At 39.8% G+C, this 26609-nt stretch overlaps 1 protein-coding gene across 4 annotated transcripts in view; it reads right to left on the bottom strand.

Annotated features, from left to right (window-relative positions):
- The window catches only part of FYN (FYN proto-oncogene, Src family tyrosine kinase), a 186867-nt gene that overhangs the window by 45461 nt on the left and 114797 nt on the right, over positions 1-26609 (bottom strand). For all 4 annotated transcript variants that reach the window (XM_024216040.2, XM_024216043.2, XM_024216044.2 and 1 more), the window contains 2 exons: positions 2194-2451; positions 1532-1628 (listed from right to left, as the gene is read on the bottom strand). In XM_024216040.2, coding sequence (XP_024071808.1) covers positions 1532-1628; positions 2194-2440 — 344 coding nt within the window. In that variant the 5' untranslated portion in view covers positions 2441-2451. The remainder of the gene's footprint in view (positions 1-1531; positions 1629-2193; positions 2452-26609) is intronic.

Below are 26609 nucleotides of genomic sequence, written 5' to 3'. Positions count from 1 at the left end.
TCTCACAACAAAGCCTGTTCTTGTAAGATTTCCATCCTGATTTTCAACATTCCAGGAGTGTGGTTAGATATTGAAGGTTCTGAGCATGTAGGGCCTAATCCTGAGGGTTACTGAGCACCCACAACTCCTAAGGCAGTCAACGGGTAGCTGATTTTCTCTCTAGAAAACCTTCCTCCACACAATATGTACCAACATCATAATGCATGCATTGCTACCATTCATGAGTGGGTGGAATCTGTTCTTTTACTCTGTCCTACAATGACTCCAAATAATATAGCTTACTGTGAGCTCCCATTGACTTCATTAAGTGGAATGTTTAAGGAATTTATAATAGACTGATTTTTTTGTGAGTTTCAAGCCATGATATAGCTTGCGGCAAGGCTTCAAGGCTAGGATAGCACCAGGCAATGTGAAAAAAGGGGATAATATAAAATCTTTTGTCAGATTTTTTTTGCAATTGCTAATTTAGAAGTGGAGATGTTTTTAAACTGCTGCTCTCTTTACAAGTCTTAACTGAGGCTTCTGTACTTTCATCTACATCAAAGCTCTCCAGCTGCACAGTTTCATAAAATATTCCACAGAACTACCTGACTCTTTTCATTTTAATGGACACTGGGCCAAACTGAGCCCTGAAGTTATTCTATTAAAGTTGGAGTTACATCAGGGATGAATTTGCCCTGCTGTCATAAAACAGAACGTGATACTGCTTTTGTTCCTTACTGTATACTTTTGGATATTAATCCATTTTTATTTCATTATGACAGCAACATTGCCCACAACAGGTAAAGCTTTCTACAAGTTATTCCAATATAGGATTCACAGTAAACTGCCAGCACAGTAATCTTTTAGAAGCAGATTTTAACCCCCAAATGAGTATCTTTTCATGGACAGTAGCTAAAATTCATTTTAAGAAATTGGCTTAAAGTGCAGTCCTACAAACATGACTGTAGAAATGGTGCATTATTACTCAACAGATCTGCTCCCTGTGCATATTCAGAGTTTTAGCATCTTACTGTAGTAACAAAAATGTTATTGCTTTTTACTCCCGTTGGCATACAGAGCTGGACTGTATTCCTTCTTGTGAATCAAGGTTTTTTTTTCTTTCAAATTAAACTCTCATGTAAAATATTGAAGATAATGGAATTGCAGAGGTGTGAACATGGCCTAATTTGGCTTGCAGCACTTTTATTACCGGTGGTGATGCACAGAAGCTTGTGCTCTCAGTTCCAAGACTGAATTTGCTGTGAATTCTAAATTCCATTAGCTATGGAAATCACTGAAAGAGGCTCTCACCATGGAACCTCACGATGCCACTTTTCAAAGAAAAATTGCAGTTTTGGAAATTTCCCCCCATAATAAAGTCTGTAAAAAGCAGTGGAAGACAAGCACAAGACCTAAAAAGCATATTTCTTGAATATATGACATCTTTTCTTTTACTGATTACAGAAGTTGATAAACAGAACTGTTGACATTATGTTATCTTTAATTATAAAATAGTAACTGACAAGCATGACACCCCGTTAAAACTCACGAGCTGTTAAGTATCTGAAATTTTTCTCCTTTCTGAAAACTTAAGTCATCTTCTGTTCTTGCTTCATAGTCATAAAGCGCCACAAAAAGAGTTACACCTGAAAAAGGAGAAGATATCTGAACACTTTCATTGTGATACCATGCAATGATGTGTGTGCAAAAGGGCTCAGTTTGGTTTGTAATTACTATAGGTAGTTAGGTTACCCCCACTGCTTACAACTAGTAACTACTATAAGTTAGTACACCTCTACCTCGATAGAACACTGTCCTCGGGAGCCAAAAAATCTTACCGCGTTATAGGTGAAACCGTGTTATGTTGAACTTGCTTTGATCCACCAGAGTGTGCAGCCCCGCTCCCCCGGAGCACTGCTTTACCGCATTATATCCAAATTCGTGTTATATCGGGTGGTGTTATATCGAGCTAGCGGTGTAGTTATATGGTTGAAATTATGGTTATTTTACTCAGTAACTTCAATGCTTAGTGCAGTTTATTTCAATGATTAAATGTCAGAGGTGAATTTTTCCAAAGTCTTTTCCCTAAGTCAATAGGCTCCTTTAGAGCTCAGAGACTACTCTGAAATTAGTTGTACTTTATACTACATAGATACATTTTTAAACAATGTGCTAAAATATACCATGAAATAAGCTTGTATCGGGACCTACCTGTTCCTCCTCTTGTACGCAAAGTCCCAGTATGAGAAGAGGAATTGACACCCCCAAAGACAGTCAGTCCCTGGCCTCCTGTTGCATGGAAGTTGTTGTAGTTTGGAATTGAAGTCACACCGAAACTAGGGTAGTGCTGTGGAGTGGGATCTGTGCCATAGCGATATCCTGAACTCTGAGTTAAACTGCCGTCCCTCTCGTCTGTCAGTTTTGTTGCTTCTTTATCCTTGCATTGCACACAGCCCATTATCTAAAATCCTACAACAAAGAAAGAAGGAGAGAAAAGTGTTTTTACAGTGATGCTTGCTGGATCATAGGCACTACTAGGAACTAAGTTAGGCTGACCAGCTCGCCACTAGTGAGCAAAAGTTCAATTTTTGCCAATAAATGTAGATTTGTTTGAGGAGGCTCCTGGGGCACTCTTCTCTTAAATCCATATTGAGGTATCTAAAAAGTGGTTTAATTTTCAAAAGTGCTGAGCACCCAATAACTCCCGACTTCACATGGAGGTAACGCAATGCTGATGCCATTATGTGACAGACAGACATGACGAAGCAGGGTAAGAATGACAGAGGGGACATTAAGCCACCAAACCCTAGAGCTATGGAAGAGAGAACTGGCAACAGAAGAGGCTGAAAAACAAAGCTTTCTTGAGTTCAAATCTGTCCAGACTCCCTTAGTCCACGTTATGGCAGCTAGCCCAAGCTGCAGCCCAGCTAGCCCTGACTACACCGCTATTTTTAACATACTAGCTTGAGCAGAGCCAGCGTGTCTGCCTGCTTGCACTGGGAAGTATGCTTCTAGCTGCAGTGTAGACATACCCAACAGAGTGGAGAGGGGGCTGCAGAGAACTGGTTATGATTCCCTGATTTAGGGCTGCTTATGGAGTGTTAATTGGCCTTATCAGACTTGAGAATCCCATCCGTATTTCAAACTAGTGTTATATTGTTCTTTGATACCCTGGAAATACTTCTTCTTTTAAAAAGATGTCCTTACACAGCTGTAAGTGCTACCAAGTCATTTCATTTATTTCTCTCTCAAACACTACTTTTGCAGACAGAACCATCATTATTCAAATATAAATCTCATTAAAAGCTTGACATTTCAGTGGGAAATTACATTTCCTTAATTGTTTGGAAATTCTCTCCACAATTTTCATTAAATGATAATAAAGTAGGTTTTATTGAAAAGATGCTCTTGTGGACACTCTATAAACATGCTGCCATTACTGCAACTTTGAACAGTGCGAAGTATTAAGAAACTGGAGAATCTCTCAAGACGTAAAGTTACAGCAGAACAATATTTTTCATTTGAAAACATCTGTGGTCATGCAGAGTTTACTACTTTATAATAAGTGACATTTTCAGTGACATTTTTCATTTTTTAAAAATTTCCCCTTTGACAAAAAGGTTGTTGTCCTCCTTCCTTTCTCTCCCCTGTTTTCCTTTTCCCACTTTGGCACGGAGAAAGGTAGGAAGGCGGAGGAGAAGGAAAAAAGAGAAAGGGTTAACCCAAAAAACGTAAAAAAAAGTTTTTAACTGAAAAAAAAAAAAAAAAGTATTTTCTCCCAGCAAATTAAAAAAAAAAAATCTATGAAGATAATGACTGTTTTTCTCCCAGCTTTACTAAATACACACAGATCTTAAACTGGTATAAATTGAAATAGCTCTATTGAAGTTTGTGAGTTTGTGCATTGATTTATAGCAGCTGATGATCTGGCCCTACCTATTTGATTGGCATGTTTAGTCAGTCAAAGAGAGGAAGTTAAAATTACAAATGCCTTAAAAGTAAAATTATTCATGTGAATAATTCTGAAAGAGTGAATAAATTAGAAAATCATACCACCAATGAATACATGTACAGATCTTCAAGACAAATACTTTTGCATGTTAATCATAAACAAATATTAACAGAGGACCACTGAACTGTGAGTTCTTTCTCCTGTCCCACTCCAGTGGCTTTTTAGCCTATTTACCCCATTATCTTTTCTTGTTAGTGTGCAGCTTGTGAGTCAGAATTGGGTGCAGAATGAAAAAAGGTCTGATGAGAGGGCTTTTTCTTTCATTTGTCCTTTTCAGCTCAGTTACAATGTCTAGACAGCTCAAGTATAAAGACTGCCTGATTGTAGTACCTTGTAAAGCGTGACAGAGGGTGTAACATACATGCATCTTTTCAAGCCAAGACTTTGAAAAGTTGTCCATTCCTGGCTCAAAGAAACGAACTAGGCAACAAATTATATCATGCATAGTTACATCTGGGAGAATGCACAAACACATTACTGGAAATGATTCAAGATTACTCCTGGGTTTTCACAGATAATAAATATCTCCATTCAACATCACTACTCTAGTTATATCAATGACTGGACTGCAAGAACTAATCTCCTTCGTTACCACAGAACAGACCCACCAAATGTCAGGATTTTCAGTTTTGTAAGGTTGGAAACATGTTCACTAACGACAGACCCGAGATGACCAAACAAAATCTGGAATGTATTGACACCAAATTCTCATGAGATCAGCATACCACATTGTTCATCCAACACGCTGTGCAACTTTTGGTAAATGAACAAGTTTCCATTAGGAAATGAAGTATTTCTCGCACATATAATTTACTGGGTCATGTGGCGATTTCATAATTTGTCATTGGTGTTGTTACAAAAGCAAATAAATGGCTTAATAATGGTGAACTTTTCAAATGCAAACAAGCTGCATATGTTTCTGGTTTGTTTCGAAATATACAATTTCATGAGCAATATAAAAAGTTGATATGTTTTATGAGACATTTTAGTGACAATTGAAAATATCTACTGTTGGACTTGCCTCTTTCTTGTCCATGTTAACTATCTAGTAACTCCATTGCAGGATACTTAGTGTTAGCCTAGCCAAAGAAATTGTTTTTTTTCAAGTGGCAGAAACATTCTTGTTGAATAAAAAACACAAAATGAATTCTGTCATTATTATTTATACTATTGTAGCACGTTAAACTTAATTACTTTTGATTAATATCTAATTAGTCTCAATCTTCTTTTATCTACTAAAATAACACTACTGCACTTTTTCTTGAAGATTATTGATTCTGAAAACTATTCTAGAGAGAAGCCAAGATTAAAGAACAACAAAAGCCACCTACCACTAGGGCAACATTAAAAATAAAATTATCTATTCACAAATTCTGGTTTTACTACGTGGGGTTTTGTTTCAAGATTGAGCTCTTCCTCACAGCTCTTTCCCTAACACCCCTCAGATTATTTTTATGGAATGTGGTAAAGATGTAATAATTAAGATGCATTATAATTTTAGAACTTTAGCAAGCAAAGCATTTTCGGGGGGGAGGGGGGGAGGATTAATCACACACTTTGCTAGAACTATTTCATTTTTATTGAAAAAGAAAAATAGTTTAACAAATGGGCTAGAAACATTGAAAACGTTAATGATAACAAAAATATTTGTGTAAGTTCTTGTGCTTGCTTTCCTCCCACTCTCTGCAGCCATACTAATTGTTTCCTGTTAGAAGAGAGGAGCAGCCAAATGAGCTGAATCAGACTTAAGCTGTCTCCTTGCCATGCTACAAAGTTTTGACCAGAAGAGTCAAGAAGCAGGTCAGCGTTATACACAATTACATATCTCAGTTAATGTCTGCACAGCAGCCCCTGCTTCATGTACATTAAACTAAGGAATATATTTAGGCTTGGAAGCATTCGATTATTCGGTAAATGTCGATAAACACTGATTTCACTGTACCCATACAAACTGACTAAAAAATATTTCCAATCAATAATTGTTGAAATTTACAGATAGGCAAAGAAAAATGCTGCTTGAGAACTTAGAGTTTGACTGAGGCTAAAATTTTGACATATGATGACAGTGTGTTTTAACAGTTATAAAGCTTTAATTTTTTGAATCTCAGTGTCTACTGTCATTAAATAATTATCTCACCTAGATTTTTAAATTTTCACAGTTGCAGGAAAAAATGAATAAAAATTGAAAACATGCTTAAAATAAACATTGATATTATCAATTTAAATAATAATAATAAATAATAAAATAATAATGATAATAATTGAATTCTGCCAAGACTAAATATGTTTCATATGTAAGTAAAACACTATGGGATATTTGTTTATACCAGAAGTATTCTGACTACATGGGGTTGAGGCATGAGGTTGAAGTGCTGCTTATCACACAGTACCTCCGATTTAGGAAAACATCCCTATTCAGGACATCACTTACGCATGTATTTAAGTCTCAATGAAGTCACTGAAACTGAAGTATATACCAAAAGTGAAGCACATGCATTCCACTATGGAAATGACTTGCCTCAGTGCTTATGTTCTGGGGCCTCATCATGGAGAGCTTCCACTATTTTAGTGGTGGTAGCAGTTATTACTATACCCTAACTGAATTTGATTCATTAGGAACACAGACTGAGATGTACATGTTAGGTTCCACAGTAGAGGCAGAAGCCCCATTTCTTCAAGGGACAGCTAATAGCCAACTCCTTACTAGGAAGGGATGGGGCTTTAGGATGTGATCATACAGTTCAATACTGCAATGGTTTCATTGTTCCCTATTCAGTGGAGCTTTTCCTTTAGTTTCTGAAGTCCAAAGGAAAGGGAGCACCAGAGAAATTTCTGTAGTATCTTTCACTAAGGTACAAAGGGGTCTTAAAGAAGAAGTTTAATACTTCTTGCTTCTCAAACTACACCAAAGCTGACAAACCATAGCCTACTCTAGTTCTCGTACCTAAAAATCATCAGGAAGAAGTGGCTGGGACCAGGTCTGGAGTGGACATTTACCATGAATGTATTTCTTCAGGCTATTAAAATCTTTATGAAGAGTCTTACAGCCCTCTACTGCAATTCTAAATTCTGGAGACTATACCACAATCTGCTACTCTTAAAATAATGTTCTAGTTGCAAATGCAGCTTTCATTAGAACTGAAGAAGTATTAGATGAAGGAAGATAAGGAGCAGCTCATAGGTCTATTGATGCCATGCCCCTAGGGTGACCAGACAGCAAGTGTGACAAATCGGGACGGCGGTGTGTGTGTGTGTGTGTGTGGGGGGGGTAATAGGAGCCTATATAAGAAAAGACCCAAAAATTGGGACTGTCCCTATAAAATCGGGACATCTGGTCACCCTGCATGCCCCTTACACTCAAATCTATTGCCATGGTGACAGACCCCTACAGCTCAAAACTGAAGCTATTCACTGGGACAAAGACACTGAGATGCAGCAGGGACACATTCTTCCTCTCTCCTGTTTGGTTTTTTATTTTGGCAACTAGAGTTGACCACAAAATAAATTCCTTGGAGAATTTCTTTCAATGGAGAAGGTGAAGAGGCAGGAGGGAGTAAATGATTAACATAACTGCTTATTTTAATTAACTTTTAGAGGCTGATTGGAAATTACGAACAGGGAAACTGGAGAAAGGGCTCTCGGGTTCTAGTGAAGGCCAACTACATAGGAAAAATGAAAATCTGGGCTTTTACTCAGTTTATATAAACGTCCTCATTAACCCAGCCAAAGGCAGCATACAAACACAGAAGTTTAAAAATTTTCCCTCGAGGATATCCTCTTGATATTTGCAGTTTTGCTGAAAGTATCCCAGAATGCATCATTCTGTGACATCAAAGATACCAAGTTGAATGAGTTATAGTAGACTTCTCATATACAGAAGGTCACATTCTGGGTTATTGTCCTTCCTGGTTTACTGACAAAGTAGGATTTTTGTCAAGAAGAATTAAGTAATTTTTAAAAAGTAACCTCAATCTTTTTGTGTGTGGCATACCACATGCAATCTGGTTCAAGGGGATAAACAAACATTGACATTTGCACTTCATTTAATTCATTCTGCCTTAATTCATCTTTCGGGCCCATTGCAGACTAAAAGTAATGGCCTCAATTTTTCAGAGCAATAAATGATTATGTGCCTCAATTTTCGGGAATCCAACTTGATGTGATTTTCAGAAAGTCCTGAGCATCAACTCTGACAATCTTTAAACAGCTGATTCAAGTTGGACACCAAACACAAGGTGTTCAAAGTTAGCCACTTTTGAAGATTCAGGCCAATACTTGTAGTACATAAGAACGGCCATACTGGGTCAGACCAAAGGTCCATCTAGCCCAATATCCTGTCTTCTGACAGTGGCCAATGCCAGGTGCCCCAGAGACAATGAACAGAACAAGTAATCATCAAGTGATCCATCCTCCGCCGCCCATTCCCAGCTTCTGGCAAACAGAGATTATGGCCACAATCCCTGCCCATCCTAGCTAATGGCCATTGATGGACCTATCCTCCAGGAACTTATCTAGTTCTTTTTTGAACTGCGTTATAGCCTTGGCCTTCACAACATCTCTGGCAAGGAGTTCCACAGGTTGACAATGCATTGTGTGAAAAAATACTTCCTTTTGTTTGTTTTAAACCTGCTGCCTATTAATTTCATTTGGTGACCCCTAATTCTTGTGTTATGAGAAGGAGTAAATAACACTTCCTTATCTACTTTCTCCACACCAGTCATGATTTTATAGACCTCGATCATATCCCCCCTTAGGTGTCTTATCCCAGCTGAAAAGTCCCAGTCTTATTAATCTCTCTTTATACGGCAGCCGTTCCATACCCCTAATCATTGCTGTTGCCCTTTTCTGAACCTTTTCCAAGTCCAATATATCTTTTTTGAGATGGGGCGACCACATCTGCACGCGGTATTCAAGATGTAGATGTACCATGGATTTATATAGAGGCAATATGATATTTTCTGTCTTATTATCTAACCCTTTCTTAATGATTCCCAACATTCGCTTTTTTGACTATTGCTGCACATTGAGTGGATGTTTTCAGAGAACTACCCACAATGATTCCAAGATCTCTTTCTTGAGTGGTAGCAGCTAATTTAGACCTCATCATTTTGTATGTATAGTTGGGATTATGTTTTTCCATGTGCATTACTTTGCATTTATCAATACTGAATTTCATCTGCCATTTTGTTGCCCAGTCACCCAGTTTTGAGAGATCCTTTTGTAGCTCTTCACAGTCTGCCTGGGACTTAAATATCGTGAGAAGGTTTGTATCATCTGCAAATTTTGCCACCTCACTGTTTACCCCTTTTTCCAGATCCTTTATGAATATGTTGAATAGGATGGGCCCAGTACAGACCCCTGGGGGACACCACTATTTACCTCTCTCCACTCTGAAAACTGACCATTTATTCCAACCCTTTGTTTACTATCTTTTAACCAGTTACCAATCCATGAGAGAACCTTCCCTCTTATCCCATGACAGCTTCCTTTGCTTAAGAGCCTTCGGTGAGGGACCTTGTCAAAGGCTTTCTGAAAATCTAAAAACACTATGTCCACTGGATCCCCCTCGTCCACATGCTTGCTGATCCCCTCAAAGAATTCTAGTAGATTGGTAGTATCCTTAGCTTGCTCCACTCATTCAGTTTTCTTAGATTTATTCTGGTATTCACAGTAGTAACTAACTTTTTTTTTTTTTTAAGTTCTAAACCAGCATAATATATGCAACATAATGGGTCAACTCTTACTACTTTTTTTTTTTAAATTCTCCAAAGTTTACTGAAGACCACCTTCATTTTGGTTCTATCAGTGATTCTACAGTTTGCAGGAATTAGAGAATACATCATGAAGATGCCCTGCAAATATTAAAATTTAACACTTTTGAACACCATCTATTGTTTCTCAATCTTTTAGAAGGCGTTTTATTATCCATTTATTTTTATACCTGACAGGATCATTGGCAAGCGCCCAATCTTCTGTGATTTTTTTAAAAGTGTCTGTGACTTGATAATGAGATTTTTAAAGGATACATAGAAAATTAAACAGATATATTGATATTTCTGAGCAAAAGGCCATACATGCCATGGTCAAAACCTTACTGTGTAACAATGAAAAATCAGTGAAGGTGTTTAAACAACAGATTCATGAGAGAAACAGGAACAATAAAAGATCTAGCTGCATGAATTTGATTTTTAAAAGAGCTGTCCTTTAAAGCTCCATCCCCAGGATTTACTGAGTTGTATGAGCACAAAGTTTCAGCATTTTATAATTACCTACTTGCCCGAAGCAACTATGAGTCTCAGTAGCATGAATAAGCTGATAACAAGTGACAATTCACATCTATTGGAGGTACTGCTGGAAGATGTGTCCTAAATGAATTCCTACAGCTGCAGTATGCTGGCCCAAAGCAAAGGTCATTTGACGAGCTGAGTGCTCCTATTATTCTCAGTTGTCTATAAGGAACTCCTGAAAGTTTAATATGAAGGAATTTTCTAAAATGAAGCCAAGGAACATTTTAGGAGAATGAGAAGCTTGTACTACCCCAACCAGCAGAACTGGTTTCTGAGCTTCAGGGTGCCAAATCCATTGTCATTCTTTGACACTTGAACGATGGCAAAAGTGGAAGCCCCCAGAGAAACCATGGTAAACTGTTGGTATATACATAATACAAGAGAAAGCTAATAATACTTAGTCAAGCAAGGCCATAGTCCTCTACAGGGCATATGATGCAAACTGCTTACCTTCTTCCTTTAATGGCATTTTCTCTGTCTCTCATGCCTGACTTTAGTTGTGCCATGTATTTCTGTCCCTGGTCAGCCAGCATTGGAGCCCAGAGATTGGAGAGGATGCATGTATATAAGATAGGTCATGGGACAAAATGCTACCTGACTGGCCCTCTCTGCCAGAGTGATCAATAGCAGAGATGTCCATGAATACAGATTGGTGGCAACTGAATCAAAGGAGGAACGATTTAGATGATGGTCTGAGAAATATATATATCTTCCTAATGTTGTATTCAGTGGAGCACCTCTCAGATTCCTGTATTGTTTTAATGTAAGAATCTAAGGCTATATTCACTATCAGCAAGAGAGGAACAGGAAAGTCAGTGTTCCATCTGGACAGTAGTGGCAAAAACTGACTTCACTTGCTGTGCTTGTTTAAGGAACAGTTGTTGTGGTGGAACTGGCCTGTTGCCGAAGGGTTGGAGGTCACCTGGCAAATCCACAAGAAAACACATTAGCACAAAGCGTCTGTTTGAGCAGGCGTAATCAAAAACTCCCCAATGCAACAAATGAAAGAAGAGGAGGCTCACCCTCCAAAACTCCAACAAAAGACCACTTTGCCACTTTTTCTAGTTTCTATAGCGTTTCCTTGCCAGATGAGTTTGTGAATGTTATGGTCTCATCTTTTTTAGAAACAGTGAATTCTTTTTCATTCTCTATAGCATGCCAGTTTCAGTCAAAACTGCAGAGTCTTAAAGGAACAGTAACTGGAGTCAAACCTTGTAGATTGTTCTGGGTAGTTGTAGTTTTACTTGATTTATTAAAAGGAAGCACCATTGAAATCCACAGCTCAGAAGGTCTGTAAGTTAGACATGTTCTGCTGCATTGTTCAAAATCCAAGCTTATAAATTGTAATTTTTTTCTTAAAGAAAAGAGGATTTACGTATAGCTACCCTGGCAAAGAATGCCTTCAGTCTTTAAATGAGTGCACTACTTCAGTATGAGGCAGACTTAGTCTAGAGATGAGAATTTCTTTCCTTTATTCTAATGAGTTTTAAAGCCTTATTTAAGGGTTAACACCAATAACTAAGCAAAGTAAACACACTGCTTATTGTATGACATTTTAATTTAAATAATGAATAGAACTCTGGGTGAAATGTTGGTCTAGAGTGTGAAGACACATGTAACAAAAATATCCAAGTTACATTCTAACTATACCCAGCTGTCTGTGCCACTCAGTACGCTGGGCTTAAGAAGGTGGGTGGACAGTGTACAGGAACATTTTGAGCCACTGATTCTAAGGGCTTGTCTATACTTGAAATGCTACAGCAGCACAGCTGCACCGCTGTAACACTTTGGCATAGACTCTACCTATACCGATGAGAGGGTTTTCCCATCAACATAGATAATCCACCTCCCTGAAAGGTGGTAGCTAGGCTGAGGGAAGAATTCTTCCATCAACCTAGCTCTGTCTACGCTGGGGTTAGGTTGGTTTAATTATGTCGCTCAGGGGTGTGGATTTTTCACACCTCTGTGGGAGGTAACTGGATTGACCTACCTTTTTAGTGTAGGCCAGGCCTAACTTTAATGTACATTTTAAAAATACTCCTCTTTCCCACTCAACATGCATAGTTGACCTGCAAAAGAACAACCATTAAAAAGGGCAGAATCATTTAATCTCAGAAATAAGTGAAATTGAGGTTCCTACTGATCATTCTCCCCCCCATCAGGAAATAGAAAGATGATTGGAGGTATTTGCCCCTTTGATTTTTTTTCTTTGCAGATTCACCCTGTTCTGAATTTTTCTCTGTTCTTATTTTTTAGAAACTTTTCGGGATTAATAAGAGTTTAATTCAATTCATGTGAACTAGTTTGCTTCTTTATGATGTACAAGAGGCAGACAGAAAGATTTTCTTCCCCTCAATGTTTTTTTCTGATTGTCTTTTTTACATGAGAAATTCAGGTGTCCCCTATCCTGTTTCTCATGGAAGGCTCTTTGATTGAAGCATTAATAGGATATGACATCAAGGAAACCATGCAAGCTGACACCTGACAGAGAGGAGGTGATTTATATTCAGATAATTTAAAACTCTTATTGTTTTTGTTCACACCTATTTGGCTCAAATGCCTGAATAGTTAGCATAAAAACTCTTTTGTTAGGGATTCAGCACCTATCCCCTTTCACCTTGAGATCGAGAGCTCAGTCTATGTATTTAGGTCCTTCAAGGGTAAGCCCTACAAAATATCATGTGAAGACCAGATATGACATTCTTTGGGGAAAAAACCATCAGTACAGATCTTTTAAGCTTTTTAATTATAAATACTCTCTCTTTCTCCTACCCACCCAATCATGAAGCAGCCGAAGAACATAGTAGACAGTGCAGATCACAGGAATGATGTGCTCTCTATGCCCAGTTGCATTCTGCACTAACTACAATTTCAAGATTGATTAAAGGTGCAGCCCTATGACCTCAAGGTGATAAAGGACTGCATTAACCATAGCAAGGTCTGTATCTGAAAGAAAAGTTTACAGTACATACCAGTAACACACAAACTATGACTTTGTCTACACTGAAATGCAGAAACAGTTTAGTACTTCTCTAGCAATAATTATATTTAAAACTCAGCTATTACTCTTGTGGTTTCAAGTCTTCAAAAAACAGTTTTTGCGTCTTTATAGTAACAAATACATTTAAAGATTTGAGCCTGGCCTGGTGTTTTAACCATACCACCAAACTATTGTCAAACATTTAATTTGCAAAAGTTTTCAGGTAACATGGGTTAAACCCTGTTTCCTTGATCACTGGCTTAAGATGGATATGCATGGTTCATGGAGATGAGACACAGAGTTCAAGCCATTTTAATTGACATTTTCAGAATTGGAAAAACAGTGAAAAAAGAAGAGTTTAAGGCTTACAGTGAAAGACTACTGCCCGTCGATTCAAAGCGTGATCAGTGGTTGGATGTGGAAATGACAGATTGTATCTTATGCAGTGTAGTTGTAGCCATGCCGCGTCCAGGAAATTAGAGACAAGTCAGGTGAGGGGTAGTATCTTTTATGGGATTGGGACCAACTTCTGTTGGTGAGAGACAAGCTTTTGAGCCACACAGAGCTCCGTGTGGCTTGAAAGCTTCTCTCTCCCACCAACAGAAGTTGATCAAATAAAAGATATTATCTCATCCACCTTGTCTCTCTAGCAGGGGTGGCTCTATGTATTTTGCCGCCCCAAGCACGGCAGTCAGGCGGCTTTCGGCGGCACGCCTGCGGGAGGTCCGCCGGTCCCGCGGCTTTGGCGTACCCGCCGCCGAAGCCGCGGGACTGGCGGACCTCCCGCAGGCATGCCGCCAAAGGCTCCCTGACTGCCGCCCCCACAGCGACCGGCAGGCCGCCCCCCACAGCTTGCCGCCCCAGGCACGCACTTGGTGCGCTGGTGCCTGGAGCCGCCCCTGCTCTCTAGAATCTTAGTCTACACTGAACTTTTTCTTGAGATCTGCCTACAGCCCACTATTACCTGCACAGTTCCACTAGGAGGACTGCAACAGTGGGAGTGCTAGTGTACACGATCTGCTTGTGCTTCCAGTCCTGTCTCAGTTAGACTAGTGGTTCTCAATCCTCTTTTGGTGTGAGACCTGCAAAATGGCCAAGAAGTCATCCCACAAACCATCACATCCCACAATTTTTGCAGCCGCAAAAAATGATGTATTTCACCTGAACATTTTCAGCCATTTTGTGCAGGGGGAGGGTGTGTGCTACTAGGTGTGGGAGCCAGTGGATGGGGCTGCTTCTCCTTCACTTCTCTCCTGCACAGTGCTCAGCTCCAAAGGCTGGCAAGTACCACTAAGCCTGACCCACAACTCCTTGAAGCACCGATTCCCCTTCACTAGAGTTGAGAAAGAAGCTGTTCTGGGATTGGGTGATAGGCAGGAGGGGCACAGCAGGGATGGAGGCAGTAGCCACAGCAGCAGGAAGAAATAAGAAACTGCTTCCCCTTCCAGGTTTCTACTGAGGCGTCTACTGAGCTCTAGTGACCCAGGGATTTTGACGCTTGGGTTTCCTGTGTTGTGACCCCCATTATCTGAGCAATACCAGTCTAAATTGGCACAGGATGCTGCAGCATGAAAGCTGACCATGCTTATTTAGTTTTCACTGTTGCTACTAGGAACCTGAGGGGCAGCATCGGAACTGACAAGAAATCAGATCAATTTAACTCTCCTGAAACTTCTGAAAGCATGAGCAGCAACAGGGGAAGGCTCACATAGGCACAAGTGCTGGTGGTGACAGAACAGACCCCATGTTCACATCCTACGCACTATGGTAATAATGTTTGTACAAGGTAGGCCTTGTGAGGTATCATTTAAAAAACTCAATTTTCTGATTAACAATATCACGGCAAAATGCATGTGGCAGCGTTATATGTCAAGTTATAAACATAAGCTGAGAACATGACTAAAAGTATGTTTTCCAGATAAGTGTGAAGTGACCAAACGGTTCCTCAGAGACAAAGGGTAAGCTCAGCCAGGTGTAACTAAGGCTGATGGACCATTACCTGCTAAGTGGCCATTTTGGGGCAGGAAAAGGGGCCAGGGGTTAAAAAAAAAAAAGTATACATTTTAGCAAAGAAAAAGGATGGAATTCCCTTCTACACAGCCTGCTCGTCACCTTGCTCCCAGCTGGAAATGCTTCTCAAAGGGGGAGGACAGGACTACAAAAAGGAAGGGGCAGAAACCCCAAGACATCTCTCCCTGCCCATCCCATTGACTGCACCTGAAGAGACTCTCGAGGAGGGGTCCTGACCTGAGAGTTTGGTCAGTAACCTGCTGCAGCATGTGGTAAGAAAACTTTGTTTTGAATCTAATATAGTTTGCTAAGTTAGGCACCTGTATGCATTTTATCTTTATTTTTCTTGTAACCATTTCTGGCTTTTATGTCTCATGCCTTGTACTCAAAAAAAATCTCTCTTAGTAGTTAATAAACTTGTTTTATTGTTTTATCTAATCCAGTGTGTTTAAGTCGAAGTGTATGGGTAACTCCATTTGGGGTACCAAGTTGTGTGCATATTATTCCCTTCAAGGAATAACCGACTTAATATATTTGTATTGTCCAGGACATACATTTCTGGGGAAAATCTGGGACTGGGACTGTGTTGGGGTCACCCTGTGGTAAATTTTAAGGCTGGTAAGAGCCAGTGTGGCTGTCTGGCTGCAGCATACACACAGACATAGCTGGGAGTGACTTACATGCTGGAGGCTGTTTCTGAGCAGTCCAGGTTGGAGGCTACAGCAGCAAAGCATTGTAAAGGGCACCCCCACAGGGGTGACACAGCTATTCAGTCTGGACTGAACTCTAGTATGTCACAGTGGTGGGGGAGGCAAGTGTATCCCCCTCCTCAGTTTATTATCCAGTCAGCATCCCCACCCCACATGACTGCAGGACTCCCACATTCTCATTTCTGGCTCTTAATCTCACAATCTTCCCTGTTGTTTAGGTGCTTGTGTTTCTGGGGGAGTGGAGAGTTCCATGAGGGAGGAGCATGACCCACCAATAAGAAGCAGGAAAAAGACCCCATCAGTTACCTCGCAGCAGGTGGTTGGCTCTGGGTTGAGGAGCATAGACAAAGGATATGGGCCATCAAATTGATCAGGTACTAGCTAGAGGGTGTGAAAAATGGATGCCCTGCTATCCCCACAAGCAAGATCTATGGACAGCAGCCTGACCGGAAGCCCAGCACCTTCCTTTTCCAGATGGTTAGAAGGGGATTTTGTCTTTTCACTCATGCATTGCTCCTCCCTCCATTTTAGTCCTCAGTTTATTAGGTATTTGGTAAATTGTTTTAAAGCCCTGTGTGCGAGCCTTTGGGCAAATGTGGGAGAGGTTCATGGGGTTAGTTAGTTTCAGGAGCCCAAAATGAGTTTGTGTATTTCACGGATCAGTGGGAGCTGTGTGTTCCACACTGCGCTAATTAGAGGATGTGAGTGTTACAGCCCCCAACTACAGAGCCAGGCTCTTTAAATTGTAAAGATTTAGGCTTTTAGCTCTGGCAGTCCCCACTTCAATCCCTGATGTGTCAGCCAAGATAGTGTCTGTCACATTTGCAGGGATGGCAGTTAAACAACAACATGAAAACCCGAGGCAATGTGATCTGGAGTCATTTTAAGACAGTATACTGGGTCTCCTCCCTGACACAGGTTTGATATAAGTGCCTAGAAACTGCACTTTAGATGTCTGCACCCACAAGGTTACACCACTGTCAAACTGATGAAAATATCTCTGAAGATCCAGATAACTGAATGGAATGGAGGATGGCTGCTCAGCCCAACCTGCGAGATTATCAAACTTGGCCACAAAGAGCTCTCCAACTGTCCAAAGACGATCCTTGTTGGGGACTGTACGCTAATAAGATTGTAAAAAACGTTCTGCAAGGGACAAGTGGACAATAGGATGGTGTGCTGTCCTCCCAGAGCCAAGACACAAGATCCGGCTGCAAGACTGGATAGGCTTCTGAAGCTGGCAAACAAGGCTTCACTGGTGATGGTACATCAGTACTAATGACTGCTTCACAGGATTATAGGCTAGTTCAGGCAACTTGGAAGGCTCCTGAAGGAGAAGAATGTCCAAGTGATCTTCTCAAAGATCCTTTCTGCCCTGCAATGGACAACAGAAAATTCTGGAAGTGAACTGCTGGCTCGGTAAGTGGTGGAGGGTAGAGGGTTTTGGTTCACTGGAATACTGGTCCACCTTCTATGGGGAGAGAGGTCTGTACAGTTTGGAAGGCCTCCGACTCAGTAGAATGGGAACCAATCTTCTAGGGGACAGGTACTAGATTAGTCAGGAGGGCATTAAAGTAAAAACCAAAAGGGGAGGGTGAAAAAAAGAGAACAAATGAGTGTTTATTTAGCACAAAATCAAGATGTCAAGCACAAAATGAATAAAAGCACCAAGGGATGTAACAGGAAGAAATTCTTTAATTGCCTGTACACTAATGCTAGGAGCCTGGGTAACAAACAAGAGAAATTGTAATAACTCATTTATGAGCATAAATCCAGCCTAACTGGTTACTGAAACCTGGTGGGAAGATTCACTGATTATAATATATTTTGAAAAGAGAAAGTAGGCAAAAGGGGAGGGAAAGTGGCGCACTGTCAAAAATGGCAGAGGCAAGTTGGAAGCAAATGATCTTTTGCACTTGGAAAAAAGCCAGATGATGTAACCCATCACTCTGAGTTACCATTGGAACAGAAACAGCAGCTACTCAAATTAGACATTTTAAAATCAGCAGACCGGGATACTTTGCATCCAAGAGTTATAGGAGAGTTGGCTGAAGAGCTCTCTGGATTGTAAATGTTAATTTTCAGTAAGTGTTGGAACACTGGGGAAGTTCCAGAGGATTGGAAGAAAGCTAATGTGCCATTTAAAAAAAGGATCAGTGGGATACCTCAAGTAATTATAGACCTGTCAGCCTGACTCCCATCCTTGGCAAAATAATGGAATGGGTAATATGGGACTCAGTTAATAAAGAATTAAAGAAGGGCAATATAATTTAGGGGAAAAATGGAAAATAGATCCTGTCAAACTAACTTGATTTTTTTTTTAATGAAATTACAAGCTTGAAGGCATTTGACCTGGTGTTGCACGGCATTTTGATTAAAATATTAAATTACAAAATCAACATGGCACACATTAAATGGATTACAACAGGCTAACTGATAGGCCTCAAAATGTAACTGTAAACAAGGAATCATTATCAAGCAGGTGGCTTTCTGGTGGGGTCCTGCAGTGACTGGTTCTGGCTATATGCTATTTAACATTTTTATCAATGACCTAGAAGAAGTATAAAATTGTTACTTATAAAATTTGCGGATGACAAAGTTTGGGGAGCGATAAATAATGAAGAGGACAGGTAACTAACAGAGCAATCTGGATTGTTTGGTAAGCTAGAAACAATTCAAGAATTTGCATTTCAATATGGCCAAATATAAGGTCATACATCTAAGAACAAAGAATGCAGGCCATACTTACAGAATGGGGGATTATTTCCTGGGAAGTAGTAACTTTTTGGCATCACGTGGATAAATCATCTGAACATGAGTGACTGGATGTATAGACAGGGGAATATTACCTTTGTATTTGGCACTGGTGTGACTTCTGGAATACTGTGTCCAGTTCTGGTGTCAACAATTCAAGAAGGATGTTGATAAATTGGAGTGAATTCAGAAAAGAGCCATGAAAGTGACTAAAGGATTGGAAAACATGATTGCCAATGAAAGTCTCACAGAGCTGAATCTGTTAAGGGGTGACTTGATCACAGGCTACAAGTAACGACCTGGGGTTAATCAATCTAGTAGACTAAGCTATTGTAAGTTGAAGCTAGACAAATGCAGACTTGAAATAAAAGGTGCACATTTTAAAACAGAAAGGGTAATTAACTGTTGGAACAATTTACTAAAGATCGTGGTGTATTTGCCATCACTAGAAATTTTAAAATTGAAATTGAATATTTTCCTAAAGATATGCTCTAGTTCAGCCACAACTATTGAACTTGAAGGAGCAAGAATTATTTCAGGGAAGTCCAGTGGCCTGTGTTATACAGGAAGTCAACTTAAGGGATTATAATGGTTCTTTCTGGCTTTAAAAATCTTGCACCACCAGAGTTAGTGTTCCACTAAAGCCCTTTCTTGGACAACTGTGAATACCTGTCATCTCTCCTGCTCACTGTGTATGAAAGCCCACTAAGGCAGTGGTTTTCAACCTGTTTTCATTTGTGGACCCCTACAAAATTTCGAATGGAGGTGCGGACCCCTTTGGAAATCTTAGGCAGTCATATATCACTTTTCTCTACACCCTGTAGAGGCAGTTAAGTGATGCCAAAAAAGCTCTCAGCTGTAAAGTTCCAGGGTTGAATTCTAGCAGGTGGGCTGTAAGTCTTAGGGTGGAATTCTCAGTGGAGGGCCCTTGGCTATTGAATTTGTTCCCTCATGCAGTCTGCCAATACTTAAATTTGGTGATTTTTAAGGACAAAGTACAAGCTCCTGTTCACTTTGTCTTTCTGAATTTGGGCTCACAGCCAGAGGGTCTTAATCCCATCAATGAGCAGGGGTGGTAAGGGCTGGGGGCAGGGACTGTTGATTGATCTGTGCCAATTGTTGACACCAGATCATTTTAAATTTCTGGAATGAACCTACTTATCACAATTGATTGCTTCAATACAAAAATTCTGTAAATAAAACAAATGGAATAATCTAATTTACTTGAGCTAAAATTTGATTCACACGTTCCATTCCAGAGATTCAAAAAGCATTATTTCATATAAACATTTCATTATATTTAGTCAGTCTCAATTTGTCAGGTTCATTAAAAGGGGAGAATGTGTTTGACACTTTCAGTCATTTTGGTAAAAAGATGTCTGCTAAAATACAGCATGTGTCACTTAATAAAAAATACCACTGTACTGTTGCAGAAACACCAGAGTAGTATCCCAATTAAACACAAAATTATTGTCATGGAAAGTTTCTGCTACAAAAAGTAAAACTCTGCACACTAGCTAAGCTACAGCAGTAAATGTGGTCACAGTTTTAGGAAGAATGGAAAAACTGTGTAAGCGTGATGACGGTAAACAATCTCTCCTATATCTTGAACAACTGTCAACAAGTTTTTTGAGACACAAATTGTGCCATTGGCGATTCTTTTTCAAAACTTTTGTTAAGCTTATGTCAGTTTCAGCAGACTGTAAAATGGATCAGATCACAGCCTCAGAACTACTGACAGAATTGTGCTGCATAACAATGGCACAGTGACTATGTTGTATTTAGGTGTGTGTCAAGAGGATGCTTTTCTGATTGTTGGATCCCAGCACTGTGCATTTTTATCTCAGTGATCTTTGTTCACCCAGGATCTCTCCCTTTTCCTGGGTGACTCCCACTCCCTCAGTATAGCCCAGGTGATTCAATGTCCTGTTATACTGGAGTATAATTCTGCATTCTACAGGTTTGTTATTCATGTTAAATGAGGTATTATTTTCACCTAGATACCACAGAATAGGTAGGATAGAAAAATTGAATTTACTGCAAGAGACCACGTGGTCCTGGTAAATTTCCTAATCATACATGCATGAGATCTGCACAGAAACACTATTTTTAAAGAGCTCTAAAATACGATAGAAATTATAAATTCCGTATAATAAAAAATAAACCCTGCCTTAAGATAATTCTTGAATCCCAGACACAGACAGAAAGGAAATTAAATGGAGCATGCAAGACTAACCTTTGTAATACAATCAGACTAGACTGAGAATAACTATGGAAGCTAATGCAATGAAGCCCAAAAGCTGCTATTCTGCAAATCTCAAGAGGCAACACTGACCTTAGGCTGGCTGCAGTTTCTGCCCCAATTCTAGTTTAGCATATTCCAGTCTGACCCTCAAGTGACAATGCTGCTGAAGACCATACTAAGGGCTTGTCTACACTACCGCGGTAGTTCGACGGCTGGAAATCGAACTTCCGGGTTCGATTTATCGCGTCTGGTCTGGACGCGATAATTCGAACCAGGAAGTGCTCGCCGTCGACTGCGGTACTCCACCTCAGCGAGAGGAGTACCGCAGAGTCGACGGGGGAGCCTGCCTGCCGCGTGTGGACCGCGTCTGAATCGCGGTAAATTCGAACTAAGGTATGTCGACTTCAGCTACGTTATTCACGTAGCTGAAGTTGCGTACCTTAGATCGAATTGGGGTGTTAGTGTAGACCAGGCCTAAGATACAAATACAAGCAATTGTTTTGACATAATTCTTTCTGATGCAAGCAGATTCAATCTGTTGATGTAACAGAAGGACTAAAAGGCTTTATCTACACCCAATTAAAAACATGTCTTAGCAGGGCTAGAATGACAATGTTAATTCAGTTGTTTAAGAAAGGGAGAACTAACACTATGTTGCGTATCAGTACACAATCATAAAACCACATTCCCACACAAAACAAAAAGTATCTTATATATAAATAGTATTCGTTTTGTACCTTGGATTTATGAATCTCATGAACTACTATGAAAGTGGCCCTTTCCCCATATTATACTAGAGAGAGTTATTAATTATGACCCTCCGCCTGCCCTTCCAAAAATCCCTCTGTCCTTGTTAGGTTCAAGGGACTGCAAGAATGAGCCAAAGCCACTTTCATTAGTATGATCAGTATCAAACACTGTGTCAACACTGGTTTATATAAATGGGCTTTAAATACCTCTTAAGGCCATGTAGATAGTATGCCAACTCACAGCATGTCAGAGCAATGCAGGCAACTCTACTATTGTGATGGGATTATTGAATCTAAGATGTAAATCTTTACATATCTAACTGAAATATAGTAAATGAATAATTCAAGGAAGCTAATATGAAAAACATGATCCTTGCATTTATCTATTGTTTCATTTGCTCCAGCTTCAATTTCCATAAACAAACCAATGGCATATATATTCAGATGTGTGTATTATGGTGGGATATCGATAGCCCAACTCTGAACTTTGCTACTTCTGTAGTTATCTGCACAAATTCTCAAAGTTAAACTTGTGAAGTTATCTGTACCATTTCCACCTCGGATTGCCAACTTTCTAATCGCATAAAACCAAACACCCTTACCCAACCCCTTCTCCAAGTCCCTCTCGCTCACTCCATTTCCTCCTCCATCTGTTGCTTGCTCTCCCCCCCCCCCCCCTCACTCATTTCTACGGGGCTGGGTCAGGGGGTAGGGGTGCAGGAGGGGGTAAGGGCTCTGGTTGGGGGTGTGGGCTCCAGGCTGGGGCCAGAAAAGAGGAGTTTAGGGTGGGGGAGGGAGCTCCGGGCTGGGGTAGGGGGTTGGGGTATGGGCTCTGGGATGGGGCCGGGGATGAGGGGTTTGGAGTGCAGGAGGGAGCTCTAGACTGGGGGGGTTGGGGAAGTGGAGCAGAGAGGTTCGGAGTGTGGGAGGGGGCTCCAGGCTGAGGCAGGGAGTTGGGGTGTAGGTTCTGGGGTGGGGCCAGAAATGAGGGGTTCAGGAGGGGGCTCTGGGCAGGGGCAGGAGTGCAGGGGGGTTGTGGGGGTGCAGGCTCCGGGAGGGAGTTTGGGTGAGGGAGGGGGCTCAGTGCTGGGGTAAGGGTTTGGGAGAGGGTGCAGGCTCCGAGTGGGAGTTTGGGTGTGGGAGGGGGCTCCAGGCGGTGATTACTTCGGGGGGCTCCCTGGAAGCTATCAGCATATCAGAATACACACACACAAAATCAAATCCAGCCATCTCTTGTTTCTTGAACTTCTCAAATTGCCTCCTTATAATAAAGGAAATTTCCAGTGCATCTTGTACACTTGTTCAAAATGTTATAATTAATTCAGAGACATGGTTAAAACATGATTTAGTTTAATCTATATTGTGAACCAGAACCAGGTTTTACCAATGTTAGGGGACAATGGAATTAACATGGGTCCCTCAACATGGTCAACTTTTCAGTACAGTCAGGAACAGCAATAGCATCTTTAGTGTAGACAGGACATAACTGTGTTATAACAATGGTTTATGGAACATTGTTATAGGCCAATCTTACTGAAAATGGGCCAAAATAAAGTATCCACCACCATAAAACTAACACAAGAAAAATAAAAGATGGCAGTTTATTTCAGGTAAATTTTTAGATGCTAAAATCCAAAAGCAAAGGAAGATAAAATCTCCGAACTAGAGCTGTGCAAGTATTACATTTCTATGAAGACACTTTTGTGTGAGATAGGTTTTTTTTTTTAGCATTCATGTTCCTTGCCCCAACATTAGTAGTTGTGATAGCCACAGCTGATGTGTCATTAGGCTATTCATACACACTGTTATTTCATACCAGCACTAGCACTTGAGGTTTGAGGTGTATGGAAGTGTTTTTCACACGCTTTAAACTCTCCCAACTAAATATTAATCTGCTATGACTTTCAATTTGCAAGTGACACCTTAGTAACCATTGGATAGCAAAGATTACTGCAACACTTTTACAACAGGAAATGTTATACTTACAGGAAATAATGCAGGAAAGAAAAGTGATCTAATTTCTATTCTATTCCGCGATTGTAACTTCCTTCTGTAATGTGTAGTGTTGAGAATTTTGTTCCAGAACACAGATATTGTTCCAGGCCAAGATTTTATACACTTAGCCTAAAAATCATGTCTGCAGCTAAACAGTATACCAAACATCCTTTTGTGTCACATTCCCATTTGGGTAAGGAATTTAGATAAGTGACTAAAACTTCTCATATAAGGTATTACAATTTTGAGTGGTAGCTGTTGGTGTCAAATGGATAAACATTTAACAATGAACATATACTCTTAATTCACAGGTATTTGTTGTAATGTTCAAAGCAGAAATAATTTTAAAAGCCTTCTAGATGATCCTAGAATTCTAGATAGTAAGAAAAATTCAATCATTCTCCCAATTCCCAATGCTTTTATGCAGGATTGGACCCACCTACTGTGTCTACAAAACTATCATTACTATAATGATTGTACAACTTTGTTTTTGTTTCTGTACAACCATTTTTTGTACAGGAAACCAGATGCATTTTTTAAGTCAACTTTCCACTTAAGTTTTGTTTTTATTCTTAGCCCATTTTGTTATTGTGACAGACAATATTAGTAGATGATAAATGATAAATGGTAAGTGAGCACATGCAACGGCCTACGGCTCTCTCTCTCTCTCTCTCTCTCTCCTGTCTACAAGTTAATTGTCAAAGATGGTTTCCACTCTACTTCTGGGCAAAAATAAGCATATGCCAGGTTGCTTTAACTTGGAATTTTGAGCTACAAATGAATTTTGCAAGCTGATCAACCAATGTTTTAAGTCCTTGAAATATCACAACACACACAAAGATACAATATTTTGCAAAATGAGCTGGTGAAAGATTTTGTACAAAACTAAATGAAAAATGTTTTAATCAACTGTTCAGCTGGAGGCATTACACAGACCTTTCAGGTACTCCTCATTTGAAATGTCAAATGAAACATTCACACTCTATTGGGGGGCTGACTGCAGCTTGTACCTGTCCACTGGTTCAGTGTACAGGTTCCTCCTTCAGAAGAGAAGTGGGTAGGATTATGGGAGAACCCTAGGGCATAGATTTCCCCTCTCCCATTAAGAAGAGGAATCACCCATCTAATTTCCTGAAATACTAAAACCATTTATACCATCACATAATAGCTCACCTTAATTTACACACCTGACGTGCTTAAATGGCATTTTAAGATGCCTATAAACCAACACAGGATTTGACCCATTAAACATACGATGGGGGGAGGAGGGGAGAACCTTGCAATTTTAAGTATATCATGATGGCTTCTGTAAGTGAGATGAATTGGACAGAATGCAATTACAGGATGTGAATTAGTGCTTTTGGATATTTAAACTTCAATTCAACAAGCTGTTTAAACACACAGGTAACTTTAAGAATGCAAATAGTCCCAACTGCTTCACTAGCTTGCTGAATTGGGACTTTGGAGGAAAAAGGCAGAATGCGGCTTTGACTATGCTGCGAGAGTGCATCGCTTTCACAAAATCAGTTTCAAAATAGATTTAGTTAAACCAGTGCACATCCCTAATATTGCCATACTAAACCAGTCAAGTCCTTGCTTTTATTGATTTAGCTTGTGCTGTAAGTTACTAACTTAAGTTAAATTGATATAAACAATAATTCAAGTGCATCTACATTAGATGTTTGCACTGGTTTAAACAGATTGATTTTAAAACTGATTTAGTTAACACAGCACACTTTTCTAGTATAGACAAGGTCTGTGCTAATTTTTTTAGGAGCATCAAGTGCCTCATGATTCTGTTAAGTCTCCTACCACTGAGCTTTAAAAAAAATCTTTCATCTAAAGGATGGAATGAGTTTCTGCCTTTTGTCAATACCTGTGTATGTCTTTACATTACAAAATTGTATGGTCTTCAGTGTAGTTTTCTTGAACCATGAAAAATGACAATATATTTTTCTTCGTGGTTATTCTGCAGAGTACAGTTTAAAATGCCATCATGAGAAAAGTTAAACAGAACAGTTCCTGACTTTCCTTAGGTTCCCACTAGTGCATTTTGTACTTTTGTGCTCTTGTTCTTGTGTAAGTTCAGCATTGCTTCTAACTATGCTACTGTTTTTTTAAAGTGATACATATTAATCTGTTTTCTCTGTAAAGTCTTTTTGAATTCTTTGAAGGGGACAGGAAGGATGTGGGCTCCTTTTCATATTCAAATCAGGCAAATTAGTCTTTGCTTAGTTCCTACAATGCACTGCTTATTTTACACTTAAACACGAGAAAGGTGGAGGAAAAACTACATTCTAGGTAGGCTAAATATCTCATTTGGCCTGCTCTCATAATCTTATTTCAGAAGGAGATAACTTGGGGAGAGTAATGTTATAATTCATTATGTAAAATATGATTAAATAGTTCGCATAAATGGAAAGCGTCCAAGTGGTTTTGGATATATTACACTTGATAAATGGTTTGAAGACTCCAAGCTGAATATGGAAACCATATTTACACCCGCTGAAATTATCATCAACCTCCCACCCACTCCCTCCAACCACCATTTTATAAATACACCAGCATAACAGAAACATGGTAGGCACTTCACAGGCAAGTAGAACAGTTAAGTCCCTGCCCTTTCAGAATATAAACTCTGAGTAGACACTATGCAGCCAAGAGATAAGACACAACAAAAAGCAGGTGAGTGAGTGGTGAAATATAGATAGTTTTGTTAACATTTGCTTCAAGGGAGGGCTAGGGTTTACATGTTTCATGGAAGAAGCATGTTTTAAGGAGGGAGCTCACCTCAGGACGAAATGCAGAGACAAAATTTCTCGATACTTTAAATGACTGTTTGTCAGAGGGTGGAGATGGATGGCAGGAGAGAGAGCACTTGATCA

Source organism: Terrapene carolina, unplaced genomic scaffold, assembly GCF_002925995.2.
Source record: "Terrapene carolina triunguis isolate 2854851 unplaced genomic scaffold, T_m_triunguis-2.0 Scaffold42, whole genome shotgun sequence".
NCBI lineage: Eukaryota > Metazoa > Chordata > Testudines > Emydidae > Terrapene > Terrapene triunguis.
Note: the sequence above shows the minus strand (reverse complement) of the source record. Positions and strands in the feature narration are given on the sequence as shown.